We start from the raw sequence: 16,077 nt of genomic DNA on the forward strand, positions 1-16,077 counted from the left end.
TGTTTCAAGGTATAGCTCTATAGCTGTCTCTCAGCTCACTTTAAGACATGAGAAATCATGCCCTGGGGAGGGAGTGTGACTACTGTGTCTCCATAGAGCTGGCAGCCCATGCCCATGCAAGCACTTTGGGGCACTCTCTGGTAAACTCAATGCCAGTGCAGGGCACAGCAGGAGGGACTCCAAACGGTGGGCAGTGAGGCAGGCTCTGAAACCACTACAGTATAGCAAAGTCACAATATGATGACACTGCACCCCTGCGCCCCACTTCCAACCTAACTAAATCAGAAGAAATACACATTGATGCTTGTTAAATACCAGCTCTGGCTCCAGAAGTCTCTTAGCTGCAAATTTCTGAAAAGTGGTAAGATGCTAATGGAAACTCTCTGCTCTGTTGCTTGCTTTGGTTTGATCTTCCGCAGGCATCTGCTCTGGGGATGAAAATGCTCTGACTCAGATGGGTAACAATGAAGCAGGTGACCCAGCTCAAAGGAGAAACCCTGGGAAGAGGTCAGTCATGAGAGGTTATGATTGATGTTTGAGGGAGAGAAGAACAGGAAGAACACCATGATCCTGAGCAATGGACGATGAACAGGCTTAGTAATGGTGCATCTCATTGACTGTTATTTATATGCAAGTATCTACAGTGACCTGTGGCCCAATTTGTCCTGACTCTTGCTAGAGAGAATGAACAGTAACAGAAGAAAGCATAATAAAATTTAACATCACCTGATTTCAGTTACTTAACATCAATGACTAAGTCAGCTGTTGAGTCTGCCTAAGCTACCTAAACAGAAAAAAATAAAAATAAAAATAATAAAAAAAAAAAAATTAGACTCCTATAGATGGTGATTTAGAGTAGTAAGTTAATTCAGGTGCTGTTTATCACCTCCAGGGGAGATTTTTTCTCTCTCAACCATCTGTATCAGGAACCTATTCAGCTAAAACCACCTCCATTAGGTCCCTGAGCTCCCCTGTTGAGTGTGCCTTTGTTTTCATGGAAGGAGATGTCCCACATCTATTCTTGCTCCTACCCAGTGAAGAAACTAAAATTCCTCAAAACACTCTTCTCTCTCAAGCTATGATTTTATTTTATAAACTTTGTTTTTGCTCTTAAAATTGAATCTGACATTTGGATTGGGAATCAAGTTTGCCAGTATGGGTAGTGGCTAAGAGATGTCGGTTGGGCTCTGTGGGGGTGGCTGGAAATTTGTCTAGGTGAATTCAGTTCTAGCACAGTGGCTTTAATGTAAGCATATTATAATCAGATGGTATAATAAACCACATACAGGAGCAATAAAGGCATCTAATGAGAACACAAGAATGCTCAAAACACAAACTTAAAAATTGCTCCATTATAGGTATTATAGCATTATACAGCACACAGCACACAATATGAGTTCTTGGACTCAGGCCGTAGCATTCGCATCTTGAAGACATGGCATTTACTCTGCCTAAAAAGGCTTAGAAGGATGTTAAATTGGAAATAACTTAAACACTCGATTGGAAACATTTCTTAATGGAAGCTTCATATTTGCTGGACACCTGCTAAATCTGAAAAAATCTTTATCTGAAAAATCTGATCACTGTCTACATATCTATTGCACGTTTATGTATGATCAAATGAAGTCTTTATTACTCTTATTTGATTGAAACAAAATAATCAAACAATTCACTTAAGAGCAATTCAGTTCAGTTTGCCTTGACCCCAATACTGTGTCAATATTTGGTTTTAATATTTGTGTTAATAAATCTAGGCAGCCACATACCTCAGAAAAAGGAAAGCATTATGTATGGCAGAAGGTATTAATAGCGATAAGTAATAATTTATTTCTACTGCAGCATGTTCTACATGCTCCAGGTGCATAGATACAGACAAGTTTTAGCTTACCTTCATACAGAAACAGTTGCATAATTCCAACCAAAATCTTACAAAGATTAAAGTTCTTATTTCGCTGAAATTAGTTTTAAAATTGAATTAAATTGAATATAATTTCATATAACATTTTTTTTCTTCTTCTGTACTTTACACTTGAAGTTCCTTTCTATTTATTTTTAAGAGGACAAGTTTTAGTTCTGTTCTTTGTTATTAAAGTAACTAATAGGTGCATTAGTGATTGCAGTGCTGGAAGAAAACCTGACTACTTTTGAGTTTCAGCACAGCCCTTTTGTGAATTTCTTGAAGCTAACATGCAAGTCTTCCTTAGAAATATAATATAAACACCAGCTGGAAACACCCAGATGCAAAGAACACAATTCTTTATATATGTATAATTGTGTTTTTCAGATCCAACCTTTAGAATTAAGGAACAAAACCAGTCTATGGAAGGAATGACATCAGAGGAATTTTAAAAGTAAGAAAACAACAAGCTTTGATACACCAGAGAAATCCTTCAACTTTTATTCACAACAACTTTGTATACATCAAGTACATATCAATTTTGTATTTCCTCAAATCATGTTGAGATTTGTGTGCTGGGTCATAGTTTAAAAATAAATAAATAAATAAACAAACACTTCTGCTTCAGTTATTTAATTTCTATTAAAACTGTCTCATTCTCTTTCTCCTTCCCACTTTTTTTTTTTTTTCCTTCTCCATTCAACTAATGTGATTTAGGGTTAGTTTATTTTATTGATCTACAAAATGTAGTCAGTTATGAGCAGTTACACTTCTATATCTGAAAACAGATGCCATTTCCAGGATGCAATTCCTCATCAGCATTTATATGTTATCATATCTATAAACATCTGGTTTGAAAAGATAGTGATTATAAAAGCCTAAGGGGACCTCATCCATGCATATTCATAAACTCAGGCCTGTCAGAATAAGTCTTTCACTACTTCAGTTAGATGTGAAAGAATATGCAGCAGCAGGAAGGTATTATTGCAGTGGTAAAACCACAGTAATCAATATCAGAGAAAAACAACTAAAAGCACGTTTAATATATTCTGTGCTGTATCTGTGGTTAATATACAGAGGGACAGAAAGCCAGCAGGTGAATTTTATGGGTTATGACAACTTACAAAGAGATGTTTAAATAGGTCCAAAAATTCTTGAGCCAAATCCATCCTTAGTTAGTGAAAATCTAGCATTTGTGCTTATTGTCCATGAGTGAACCATTCCAGTGTGATCTTCTCTTTTCACGAATCTGAATTAAACTCATATTTCATTCCCACTGAAGATTTCCATCATACACTATAAAATTTATTTCTGAACATCTGGAAAAGGCTGTTCAAATTATACCACAGAGTCCCATATATATTACTCTGTCAACATTTAATGAAGTTTAAATTTGGCACAACTTTCCTATTTTTACTATCTAACTTACCTATTTTTACTATTAGGGATAAGCAGAGAGATATTGGGGATTACTGCCAAGGATGATAAAAAATTGGTGACATGTCTTTACTCCTGATTACTACTCAGCCACTTTCTGAAAAATTGAACTACTAGTCTGGATAGACTCTGCTCAGAAATAACACTTCCAAACAGAAAGCTGTTGAAAAAGTATCATGCAAAGTTCTTTCTGCCTATATTATCCTAGATAATACTTTTTTGATAATGTACACTACTCTCAAAGTGTTAGGCTACCCTCAAACACAAGCTAACTTCTTCCTCCTCCAAATACAAAAGATGAAATAATACACTGTAATGTGTTTTTGCTCAAAAATAGTGAAAAATTACAAAAATATTTTATGGAAATCCAATGCAAAAATTACATTCTCTTATTTTATTACAGATTAAGGCATCTTAGATTCAAATGACACATGAGTTGAACTGGAAAAGGTACATGAATCATCTGTGAAGAACATGGAAACAATTTTCTTGCCTCATTCAAATGACAAAGAATATCTTAGCTTGATGTTTACCAAAGAGATTGCTTCAAAGCATTTATCTGAATGTACTCAAAGCATTTATCTGACCGTACTGTATTAGCGGTATTGCAAAACAGGTAAAATTGTGATAATGAAGTAGACCTGACAGTATCCATCTCTCTCTACTCCAATACTACACACATGAGATGGTCATAAGCTTTTAAAATAAAATCCAGCCATTCAAAACAAAGAGAAAGAAGATACCAAGGTAATTTCAATAATATTTTCTGGCAGTTTTATAGCAGTTCCTTAAAACAGATACTCAGCAATATTTTAATACTAAGATTGGTGTTCCTCCTACACAAGAGAAAAAAAAAAAAAAAAGAAAGAAAAAAAAAAACACTCTAAATTACAAAAATTATAAAAAGTGTTATGTGGACAAGTGTCAAAATCTCAAGTGTCTGAAGTATGAAAGTGATGCATGAAAGTTCAGAATTACATGAGCTAGAACTTTAGAACAGTTTGACTTTTCTAAATAAGGCAAAATGTAGGCATTCTAAATGCCACAAGTTCAGGTGGCCAATTTTTATTTCTGTCTAATTGCATCTCAGTGGGGACTTCTGTCCAGATGTACTTTTGTTATCAGAATGAGTCAAGTGCTGAATAGTCATGTACAGGAAGTTTAAAATTGATATGGCAAAAACGCTCACTTAGAAGTAGCAAAATTAGTACTCTTGAGAAAACCTGATTGTAATACATCTGAAATGACCTCTTGGCAGTAATATGCAGCTTGCGGAAAGCCAATTATCTTTACGCAATCTTAAAACACACAGATCAAGAAGTGCATATTAACATAGATTTACATGGAAAAAATGCTGAAGAGCAGATGTATATAAATGGTATTCATCTGGTTTTATCTACATCTGGATTTATTCTGGGAAGCCTTCTATGGCATAGATATTCCAAGTGTTCAGTGTTTGGATATTCCAGCAACCCATGAAGAGCTACTTCAGAATAACCTTTCCACAATAATATGTTTGTTCAACCTGGAATACTATCACATGGAGATAAACACGTATTGTCAAATTTATACAGACAAGGCAAAATAGCCAGCCTTCCTGAAACAAAGGGAGTGCATTCTTTTACAACACAGAAGCTGCATTTGACTACAAAGTGCATATAATTCTTCCTGAATATTTATTCTGGGGCACATGGCAGGTAGAAGGTTCTAAAATATGACAGGTCCATTACATTTCTGCTTTAGTTTTATTGTTGTTGTTGTTTTGTTTTGTTTTTTAAGAAAAAAGAAATGGCTAAGGCATGCATTATGATGTTTATTATTTTTCCTTAGTATGTCTACCAAATGCAACAATAGAATTAACCATATTACATGCCGTTTCTTGTATTTGTTCAAAATTAAGTTTTCAATAAACTATTTCCTAATATACAATTTATCACAAATCCCTTTACAATATACTTCAGAATTAACACTCATGAGTTGGGCTGATTGTCATAGGGAAAAACATGGGACTTAAATCTTGATGATAAAGGGGTAAATCCCTCCTTGAATCCACATCTGGATAACTTCCTACTAGCTTACATGATAATGAAGAAATTGTGTGGAAATAAGTTGGTATCTATTAGGTTCACCAATCTGAATTTGCATGCTTCTTTTAACTGTTTCATTATTCTTATCCTGTATAAGAAAGACCAGCTTTCTATCTGAATGAAACAGAGGCACATCAGGTAGCCAACTAAATCATTACAGAAGTTGTCCTCTTTAGAACCTATTAATACATCAGTAGCACATTGTTAGCACTTAAAAACATAGGTCTGAATTTAGATCCTTGCTCTGTAGCATTGAATTTCAGTATCTACTAAAATAACTATCCCTACCATCAATACTTCAACATCGAGTTTAAAGTATTTCAGTGACAATAAAGTACAGTAGAAGAGCTTATGACAGTACTTGAGTTCATAATGCTAAACTATTTCCAGATATGGGGGGGGGGGGGAGAGGGGGGAGGAGGAGGGTGCTTGGGAAACCTCTTCTGAAGGACTACTTTCAGTTTTGTCTCAGTTGCAATCCAAGTATTCATGGATAACCTGCATGCTTGCATTAGTATTAAATTTTTATGAAGCTTTAGGCCACCGTGTAAATGATTTTGCGCCTTTATTTTCAAAATGTGAAGGTTCTACTTTTCAATTAGCTCATGATATTAGCACAATGAGCTCCAAATGATAACCTGGGAACCCATCAATGTCATAAGTAATTTTAAGTTAGTGGCTTCACTATCACAGAGTACAGAATTTGAAATTGTAAACCAGTGCATTTCTGCTACAAACAAACAGGATTTGAAAGATGAAGATAATATAACTTGAAAAAAGTTATTTAAAAAAAAAAAAAAAAAAGTAAGGATTTAGTGGAACAAATGAGTACAATTTTGGGGTTAAGAAACAGCAGCCATGATGAAAATACAGTGCAGATGCTGGGTTGGACCACAGTAACTTGCCTTCTACTCAGAATCAATTTACTGTCAGCAGTAACTAAGACAATGAACAAAATAGAAATAAAGAAATATTTAAAAAAAATACGAGGCACATGAAAATTTCTTTTATGTAAGAACATCATAAATCTACTGTCAAAAATACTAAAGACTTTTGGTACTTTTGGTAATAATAGATATTACACTAAGGCAAGAAGGTAAGAACAAAAAGTTATTATTATTCCCTTTAGTATGGGTGTTCTACGCCAGCAAAGATGGATGACATCCTAACCTATTAGAGAACATTAAAAACAAACAAACAAACAAACAAAAAACATATGCCAAAAGCTAAGTGATCTTCCTAAAGCCTCAGCCATTGTTATAAAAATGAGAATGTGATTTGTTTTCCTCTTCACTGATCATGGCACACAACGTTAAATCAACAGTGTCCTCAGCTACCCCATTTCTTTGGTACTTTCTAGCTTGGTGTAAAACTTTGGTACTGCAGTTAACACATGGCTTCAGTCTACATTAAGCATACCTTGTCATTTAGCACTGCATGTCTACAACATTTTCCTCTGTAGTTTCTGATAGAGTCAAATCACATTAACTAATATCCTGAGCTAATATATTTTTAGGCCTAACACTGGATTTTATGACCTGTTTCACCCACTGGTACAGGACACAAGCAGTTACATTATCCCATCATCTTGAATGGGAAGTGAGCTGACCTCAAAAACTGGGTCAGGACTGTGTAAGAGAGAGCAATGACTGAGTACTGAACAATGGCACATCCTGGAAGAGTATTATTCCAATTTACATTCCCAAAACATGGGTAACTTAGTCCTAAGAATGTCAGTTACATAATGTTACTATTAGTACTACCATATTTCCAAATTATATTGTAAATAGAGCATTTATCTGAATTGGGCAATTCCTGCTTCATTAATATTTTAATCAGAGTCAGTCTCAGAACAGTAATCTTTTAACTGTTCCTAGAAGCATTTGCTATAACTAAATCAATAGACATACATAAATATATAACTATAAAATACATTAGTGTAGTATTATATCTCATGAGATCCTAAGTGCCTCCAGTAATCAGATGATTCCCATATGTTCCATGTTTACTAGGCATCCAATTTAAGATCATGGGATTTGATTTATACGTGTATTTATTACTTGTCACTGCAAATGAAGTCAAGAGGAATCTGTGCTTTGAACATGAATCCACAACATCTTGACACATAATAAAAAGTTACTCAAAACATTTGTGAAACACTAAATAATAATTTCCACATAATGATCAAATGCAGAAAAAAATAACGAGTAAATTATCTGTTTAATGGCTAACCACAGGGTTGAAGGTGATAAACTGATACATTATCCAAAAAAAGAAAACTGAATATTGAATACAGTCACTCATCAAGTGACTGCAATCCATTCCTTATGCTCCACTAAGTAAAACAGATCTTACTGAAGTATTACTGAAAACTGAATAATTGAAAATGGTGTTAATTAATAAGAAATGCTGACAATTAGTACTATGTGTGTGTATACAAAAACTAAACTATTTTTGTATATATATTTTTTGTTTTTGTTGGTTTTGTATATATTGCCTTATATATTATTTTATATTGTATATCATTGGTTATGTATATATTATATATATATGTTATCATAATTCTCAGAGCATTAGAATTCATGACCATTTCCTACATTTATGAATTTCCCTATTAATCATTCATTTAAACCATTCATTTTGGAATGGGAAGGACCTACAGACTCTACAGAAGAAATTTCCAAATTATTTTCACTTCAATGGTAATACCACCAGAGATAAGGATCTTAAGTTTAACTTCTGATTTTCCTTTCCCCTGAGCAAATGATACAACACAAGGGAGAGTTAATATAATGCAAAATCCCTCTTCTCCAAATCTAAAATCTAAAAAGATAACAACTGAGTTTAAAGCAATTCAACGGCAAGGACAGTAAGAAGATGCCAAAACAAAGAAACCAGAGTACCTGAAGCATTCTTGCTGTGCAAACTTGGCTGACTGCCATGAGAAATGCCAGCAAAGCAAGCCCTTTCCAAAAACTTTATTTACTTTTGGCTTTTAAAACACTCAGCCTTCAAGTTAAATTCTATACTTCTCTGATAGATTTTTATTTGACTAAAGCAACTTTATACATGAAAAATCTGGCAATCTTATGTAAATAAGATTAAAGGACCATATGTCCTAACGATACATCTGATGATTGCAAATATAGTCAAGTAAACAGAGGTTGTGGACCTTCAGACACTGTTACTCAAGGACTAACGTGCCTTTCAGATTTTGCCATAGGTAATACGAAATGTAAGAGCAAACTTTCAATAAAACAAAAACTCATTTACTGCATGGGATGCTTTATTGCAGGCATGTTGTGTTTATATGGCCAGATGGCATCAATGGCAAAAATGTCATCTCTACTTGCTTAGAACCTCTGTCCCGTGTAAGGCCTGGACATAACTGCTCATCATTTGGGACTTTCATACAGGGTTTTTTTTGTAATTCTCTTCAGGTAAAAGCAAACACAAAATGAAGAATTGGGGGTTCTACAGATTGACAGGAGGGGCTCTCTGCAGCTTTCTGGTTTTGTGCCATTGACTCTGTTGAAAGTTTTACTCCTAATTTTCTAAAGAACTACTGGCTCTGACTCTGAGGTATGATAAATCTGTTTGGTTGAAAGCACAGCTTTCTAAGGTGAAATGTAGTTCTTACATAAGAGAGAGAATTTAATAGCTAACTGCTCCTGCAAGTGTACCTTTAAAAGGTAAATACTTCAATTGACCATAATCCAAGGCCCTTTCACTCTCTAGCATGATTTTTATCTAGATCTTTAGCAAGCTGGTAGAAAATGTACCCTTTCTGAAAGTGAATGAAAGATGTTATGAAGCAGAGCCCAGAATGCAGCAGAATGCAAAGACGTGCCAGTCAGCATCCCGGTGACCTACTTTTATTATAGCAATTCCAATTTTGAAGATATGTCGCTTTTTTTTTTCTTTTTTTTTTTTTTTTTAGAAAAGCTGCACAATGAGGTGTCAGCAAACATGCTGCTTATCATTAAAGATTGTCATTCAATGACTGCAAATGCTTGTCTGTCTGATTGACAATGTTAGTCACCAAGCTCCCACAGTAATGTGCAGTATCACTTTCCTAAAGGGATAAATACTGTTATGTTTCTACAATAGAAATATGTGGCACTGGGCAAGTTGCCCATCTACAGTAAAGATGTCTTTTTATGTATTATAAAGTTGTAGAAACTGGAGAGATGCATGTTTTCAGGAGGTCAATGAGACAGTTGCTTGGGGCTTTTTCTGTTTGTTACAGGCACATTTCAACAACTTATTCAGTGTCCCTCCAATGAAAAAGATCTACCTGATTCTTCATCTGACTTAATATAAAACATTTAATTCTTTATAGCTACTGATCTTTACGGCACAAGTCGAACAAGCAGAATATCATTACCCTTCCTTATAAATTCTCATGGACAAATTCCATGTCTTCAACTGTCTGTTCACACACACAAAAGTACCGAACCACAGAATTAAATCTGTATTTTCCTTTATTTCACTCCGCAAAAAAAATCATGCTTACATTTGGAACAACTTGGTAATGGGTTTAATAACATGACCAAGAAGTTATTTACAAAACAAACTGAGAACAACTTTAGATGAAAACAAAATAGATAATATACTTTCTGGAGCATTGTGAAACTAGAACCTAAGCTGAAAGCACTGGTGAAGTGAGTGTTTCTAAATCTCTTTGGTGACTTTTTTGAGGATTGAAGATTAAGAAATTAAATGCCCTCAAAACAGAAAATATTTTCTGTTTCATTTACTGACAAGGAGTCAGTATGATTTTGTCAGTGATGAGGGCTACAAAACTAACCTTCATCAATTAGCAAGCAAACCAATAAAATAACTTTGAATAAGTTGCATAGCAGTGTATTATTAGGCATGTATTTTTACACTTAAGCCCAATGTTAACTGTTTAGATAAATAAAGTTTAGAAAGCACAATGAAAAATGAACAATACTTACAACCATACCGTTTAGGGACACCCAGCAATCTGGTGGGAAATCCTGGAGCAATGGTACTAAAAACTGAAGACAACCATCCCAGTGGCAAAGCAGTAACATCATTCCAATCAGATTAAAGATTCTCACCACAGCACTGGCCAGATCATATGTCATGTGGAAAATCTGTAGACAAAAATTACAGATGATTGATGAGATGCAAATCAGAAATGCAAATTATTCATTTCTCATCAAAACAAAGAAGCATCATCCCGAAGTTCTAAGGAGGTAGAGAACTTTCAATAAATTCATGTCTGGGGGCACAGGTTGTACTGACACACCTGACACTTGGCTGCATGCCATGATTACATAAGCTGGTAAAAAGTGCTGGTGGTCAGTAGTCACCAACTGAAGAACTTTCTTAAAGCCCACAACTTCCTTCAATTGAGCAAATGTCACACACACACATATAAATAAACAAATAATTAAATAAATGACAGAAAGCTTGCTAAAGGTAGTGAAACCAATGCATGTATGCTAATTGGGTGTCTAAATATTCACAAAGTTGTGGGAGATATAAATTCAATGACCCATTCAGAATAGCTTCACTTCCGCATTCCTTGTTTTCTTAAAACCAACATAATTTAACTGAAGAAGCTATATAAATAGTTTTACATCTGTTTGGATTTCTGCACTGTTAATACCAGTTTGACATGCAAAATGATATAGAAGTATCTCATTACTCCTTATCATTGGCAATTTTTCTAAAATACTGAGAATCCTGAAACACCATAGTAGCCAAGGTTAGATCAAACTAATATTTGGATTTTTCCATTGTTGAAAAAAAAAAAATGCATCTGCATGGACTCTTACAGTAAAACTAATATATTTATATACACTTTTAAAAACAACACAGACATTTTGAAGTTTGTCATGGGCATGTTTGTTGTACAGGACTGGCATGAACAGCAACAATCTGTTGCCAAAGAGAATGGAGAAAAAACATTGTATTTAGCACTTTTCTCCTGTATTGCTTTTGAAACACTTCCAAATTAGAAATACAGTCACAATTTTTACTCATTCCAGAAGTCAGTTAACTTAAGGTAAATATGATTTATTTCAATAAACATAAAATGTCACCATTCAGGTGTTCAGTTTAGAAGATGAAGAATGTTCTGTTGGTATTTCATGGAATTTTAAGTTGAAATGTTCGCTTAACTATATACATAGACAAATGAAATCAGAGCCTGTAGTGCTAAAAACATCAGATTGCTAGAAGCAGACAGCCTGAACCATTGTATACGTGAAGAAAAGGCAACAAAATAACCCAGGTATGTGAAGAGACATCACCAGCAACACTGATGGGCTGTACAAATTATTAGACATTATTATTGGATCAAATAATAAAACTGCAGATCAGCAGCAACACTGGCTGTTCCAGTTAGGCTTCCTGTCCATTTTTCACAATGTAAATGATCCTCTTATTTCACCGTCCCAGTCTCTCATCTCATTGATGACACAGCAATGCAACCCCAGGCACTGCAGTTTGAGATCAGCTTGTATAATCATGACCCTCCTCTCTGTCTTTACAAACCAAGCATCGTCAAAACTGAAACTCCAAAAGAATCCATGTATGCAAGAAGGAATTATTGTATCCTTCTGCATAGCTAAACTGAAAGCAGCAATTAAGTACCCATACTGCACATAAGTGCAAGTACAAATATGGAGAACATGTCAACGTTTTCAGTTAGTTAAGCATTTTCTGTTAGTGGGAGTTTGTCTTTTTTTTGAAAATGATTGCACATTTTTGCATCCCCAAATGCAAAACCTACATAGCAGAAACATAGATCAGGCATTAAATTTGTGTGCAAAACATTGTTTCAAGCTAGGACATTTTAAGAGAACATTTTCCAAACCCCAGCTTGATACACTTTGAAAACACATGCTTCTAGAATTATTTAAAATACTATGTCTTATCCAAACACCATTGAGTTACTGTCAAAATTGAGAAGATGAAACTGATATTTAGGAGAATATGTACATGTAAACGGGAATAAACAGAAAAGTGTTGCCATTACAAATTGATATTGTTTAGAAAAGTATTTATGTTACAGATATTTTAATAGCTACACTTTCAATAGCAAGATACTAATCAAGAGAGTAAGGTGGTGGGACTGAAGTAATTTTATTCAGAAGATATGAAACAAATAACAAGGAGTACTGCTGAGTTGGAACAGTAACTAACTATGAGTTTCTTTCAAGTTATACTATACTCACATGGTTATTTTATTAAATGTTAAAAGAGCAGATAAAGTCCTGATCACATGAAAAGTCACAAAAAGAGTTTTTTTCAGGCAAAGCAGGATTTCCCCTGATTTTTTTCTGAATATTTTTCTGCAAAACTCTAGAAGACCAGACAGAAATACTACATATTTTCCACAGAGAGCATAACTTCACCAGCAATTTTCTGTTCCTCCAGAAAAAGGAAGTTATACTATCTGTACATTAAGGCTGGGCGAAAATCAAAGGCCATTTCATTTTCCCCTGTAGCATTCTCATAGTGCCTCAAGCTTCCCATTTAACTGTACTGAAAGAGGATACTGAGTGCTCTATAAAAATGGGTCACAACCAGAGCTAAGCTGAGCACAGACATCTTCATTTCTATGTTTAGTTAGAGAACTTTTTTGAAAACATGCACCCTAAGAGTTTGTGATAAGCAGGGAAAGATCTGGTTCTGTGAAACTGCCCAAAGTCCATGAAATAGTACTTGCACAAACTTAAAGACTCCTGCATCCTTCTCCTACCTCTGTAACTATTTGTAACTTGCCTAGGCTTAGGCAAGATGACAGATTGTGCAAGTATCCTGTGATCATAGCTGCATAAAAATGATCACTCCGTGTCTTGGATGAAGCCCAGTTTTTGGCATCAATTCAGATTGCAGAGATGGTATGATCTGTGAAGCGCTTATCTTGATATAGAATTTTCATTATTTTAAGGCATTTGTGCTAGTACATTTTTATTTCAAATTTTAGAAGCTTCACACCATTTAATTGGGTAATGTGTACTGAAAAAAAATAATATGCAGGTGAATGGATTTGTATATGTATTTATTCCAGAATTTCAGGGATCTTGCCTAGCTCTTATGGATATATTACTTCCTGCCTACCCTGTGAAACTGTGTGATGACTCAGTAAAGCTTCCCAAATGAGCCATTAGAATGAGGATACGGAAAGAAACAGTACAAAGGAAGACTAATATTCAAACCAAATAGCTGGAGCACAGAGTTCAATCTAAAGTGCCTTGATGAATCAGCGAGGTCTTCTGATGGGTTTGAGTTTTGCAAGGACTTTGCTATCTTGCAGTCTATGATTGACTAACTCATTTTTCCTTCAAAGTAAGCAGCATCTGCCTCTTTGTTATCAGAATGCCTTTGCAGTAATAATCACACACTGTACGAACAATAACTTCTTGAAAATTACGTGAGAAACCACATCTAATAAGGGAAATGTTTGTAACAGTCAGCATCTGACACCAACACCTTCTAACACTTCCGACACCTTTTCACTCAAGAAATATCTCCTCTGCAGTTTAGCATGAAGATCAGTAAGTATTATTAAAAATGCAGGAACATGTTATGGATATTATCTGGATCGCTTAATGTGGTAACATGATATTAGCATTTCCATCATACCAACAATTAATTGTGACATTTTATTGCTCATCTTTTGCTTATATAGCCCAACAGTTATTGCTTAGATAGTCTAATAGTTAGGGAGCCCATTCTAATAACTGTGATAATTCTGTATTACAGAGAAATAAAATCCTAAATCCTAAGAAAAAAACCTTGTGTGTCTTGAAATAATAACCTTTTAATAGCTCTGTGTATTCTAATCAATCTTCAGTAAATAAAAGCTGTTTTCTTTTTTGGAAATAAAATTACCATGGAAATATGTGTTTGGTTAAATAAATAAATAAATAAATATATTTATACCTAAAGCCTACACTGTAAGTAAGCAGTAACATTTGTTCATGGTAATGTATTGACATTTCTACATTTGAAGGGGGAGGGCTCTTTGTTAAATAATAGTTAAACTAACCTCTGGACTGAAGTGATATTTAATAATTAATGTTTTTCCATGAGGAACTGATCATGATACATGGAAACAATAAGTGGTAAGAAAGTCATATTTTTATCACATTTTCTTTTTGTAATTAAAAAGTACATTAATGACTTAATCGTTCCAAAAAGTCTTAGATGTGTAAATGTGTGTTTTTTAAGAAAGAAACTGGAGCACAGAAAGCTAACACCACTTATTTGCCCATCTGCAGATCGTCCAGCAGGGCAGAAGGACCTCAGATGGATTCAGCTTGGTTTCACAGCACAGGTGTGCTATACATCTCAGTCATATGTCTGTATGAATGGATGCCTTACTAAGACAATGTTCATAACAAATGTATTCAAACAGAAGCATTTAAAAGTTAGACTATTAAACACATTACTCAAGTGTCTATATATCAGTAGCCTGGTTATCACTCAGCATTCACCATCCATAAACAACCAGGACTTGCAGCTATAAAACACATTTGAAAATCTGATCACTTTGTTTAGACTTCTAAGTATGTACCTGAATATTCAGCATAACCACCAAGAGGTGCAAATTTTGGATAAAAGATTTCCAAAAAAATGACTTTAGAGACATGACATTACTGCAAAAGAGAAAAAAAAATCCTTAGAGGACTAATCTTTTCTATATTATTATTCCACATAACAGGAAATCAGGAAATACTTAATACATATCACTTCTTTTTGTTTACTACTCAATTTAATTTCAGTTTCAGATTATACTTTTTATGTTTATTTTTTTTATTATTATTATTTTTTATTTCCGGTAATACTGTTACTGCTCATAATTTCCACACGCTTCAAAAATATGCTTAATAATAAATTCTGGTTCACTTCTGAAAGCTCATAATTTCTTCCTATATTATTATTATAGCCTTTTCTCAATACCATGGAAACACAGAATTTTTCCCTAAAGAACTGACAGTGCCCCTGACAGTGGCTGAAATGTAACCAGAGATTAACTGGTTTTAATATTTTAGCAAAACTTTGCTCGCAAAAAATAAGAAATTGCTCAAGAAGTTTGAGTTCATGTGTTTTATCTCAGCTTTTACTCACACTTTGTTAATGAGTCTCTTGATTCCCATGTGTGAAGCAGGAAGCTGCCTATTCTTTCCTCACACTTATAATGGAGTGTATGCTTTAAATTGGTCTTGCTGACTCTGATTTCTGAGACTGAGACAAAAAAACTGTTCCAGTCTTACCAACACACTTGCTTAATAGTATTTGAGGGCTGTCATATTAAGTTAATAGTGCATACATAGTTTAACTAAATGAATAAAAAATCTGTTGAACTGCTGTCATGGAGTGCACTAAGTTATCTCTTCTGCCTTCTGGTAATTGGGACGTAATATTTCTTCAGGTGTGATTTTTAGTTCAACTTGATTTTTAGGTTCAGCTTACATAAAAATGGACTTATAAAAATTACCAGAATTTAACCACCACAGAAGGGGGAAAAAAAAAATTCTTAGGATGTTCTGAAAAAAATATTAAAATCTTGTATCACTGAGTTGATCCAGATACTTCTTTTGCACCTCAAGCACTAGAAGTGCTTGTTATCATAAAGCTAGTTTGGGTTTAATCTTCAAATTCTGATTT

General features: G+C 34.3%; 1 protein-coding gene across 1 annotated transcript in view; it reads right to left on the minus strand.

The window, feature by feature from the left end:
- Window positions 1–16,077, minus strand: part of HCN1 (hyperpolarization activated cyclic nucleotide gated potassium channel 1) — a gene marked incomplete at both ends in the record, with an annotated part of 205,193 nt that overhangs the window by 85,107 nt on the left and 104,009 nt on the right. The window contains one exon of the mRNA XM_084305204.1: window positions 10,383–10,544. Coding sequence (XP_084161330.1) covers window positions 10,383–10,544 — 162 coding nt within the window. The remainder of the gene's footprint in view (window positions 1–10,382; window positions 10,545–16,077) is intronic.

This window comes from Netta rufina (genome assembly GCF_964035555.1).
Source record: "Netta rufina genome assembly, chromosome: Z".
NCBI lineage: Eukaryota > Metazoa > Chordata > Aves > Anseriformes > Anatidae > Netta > Netta rufina.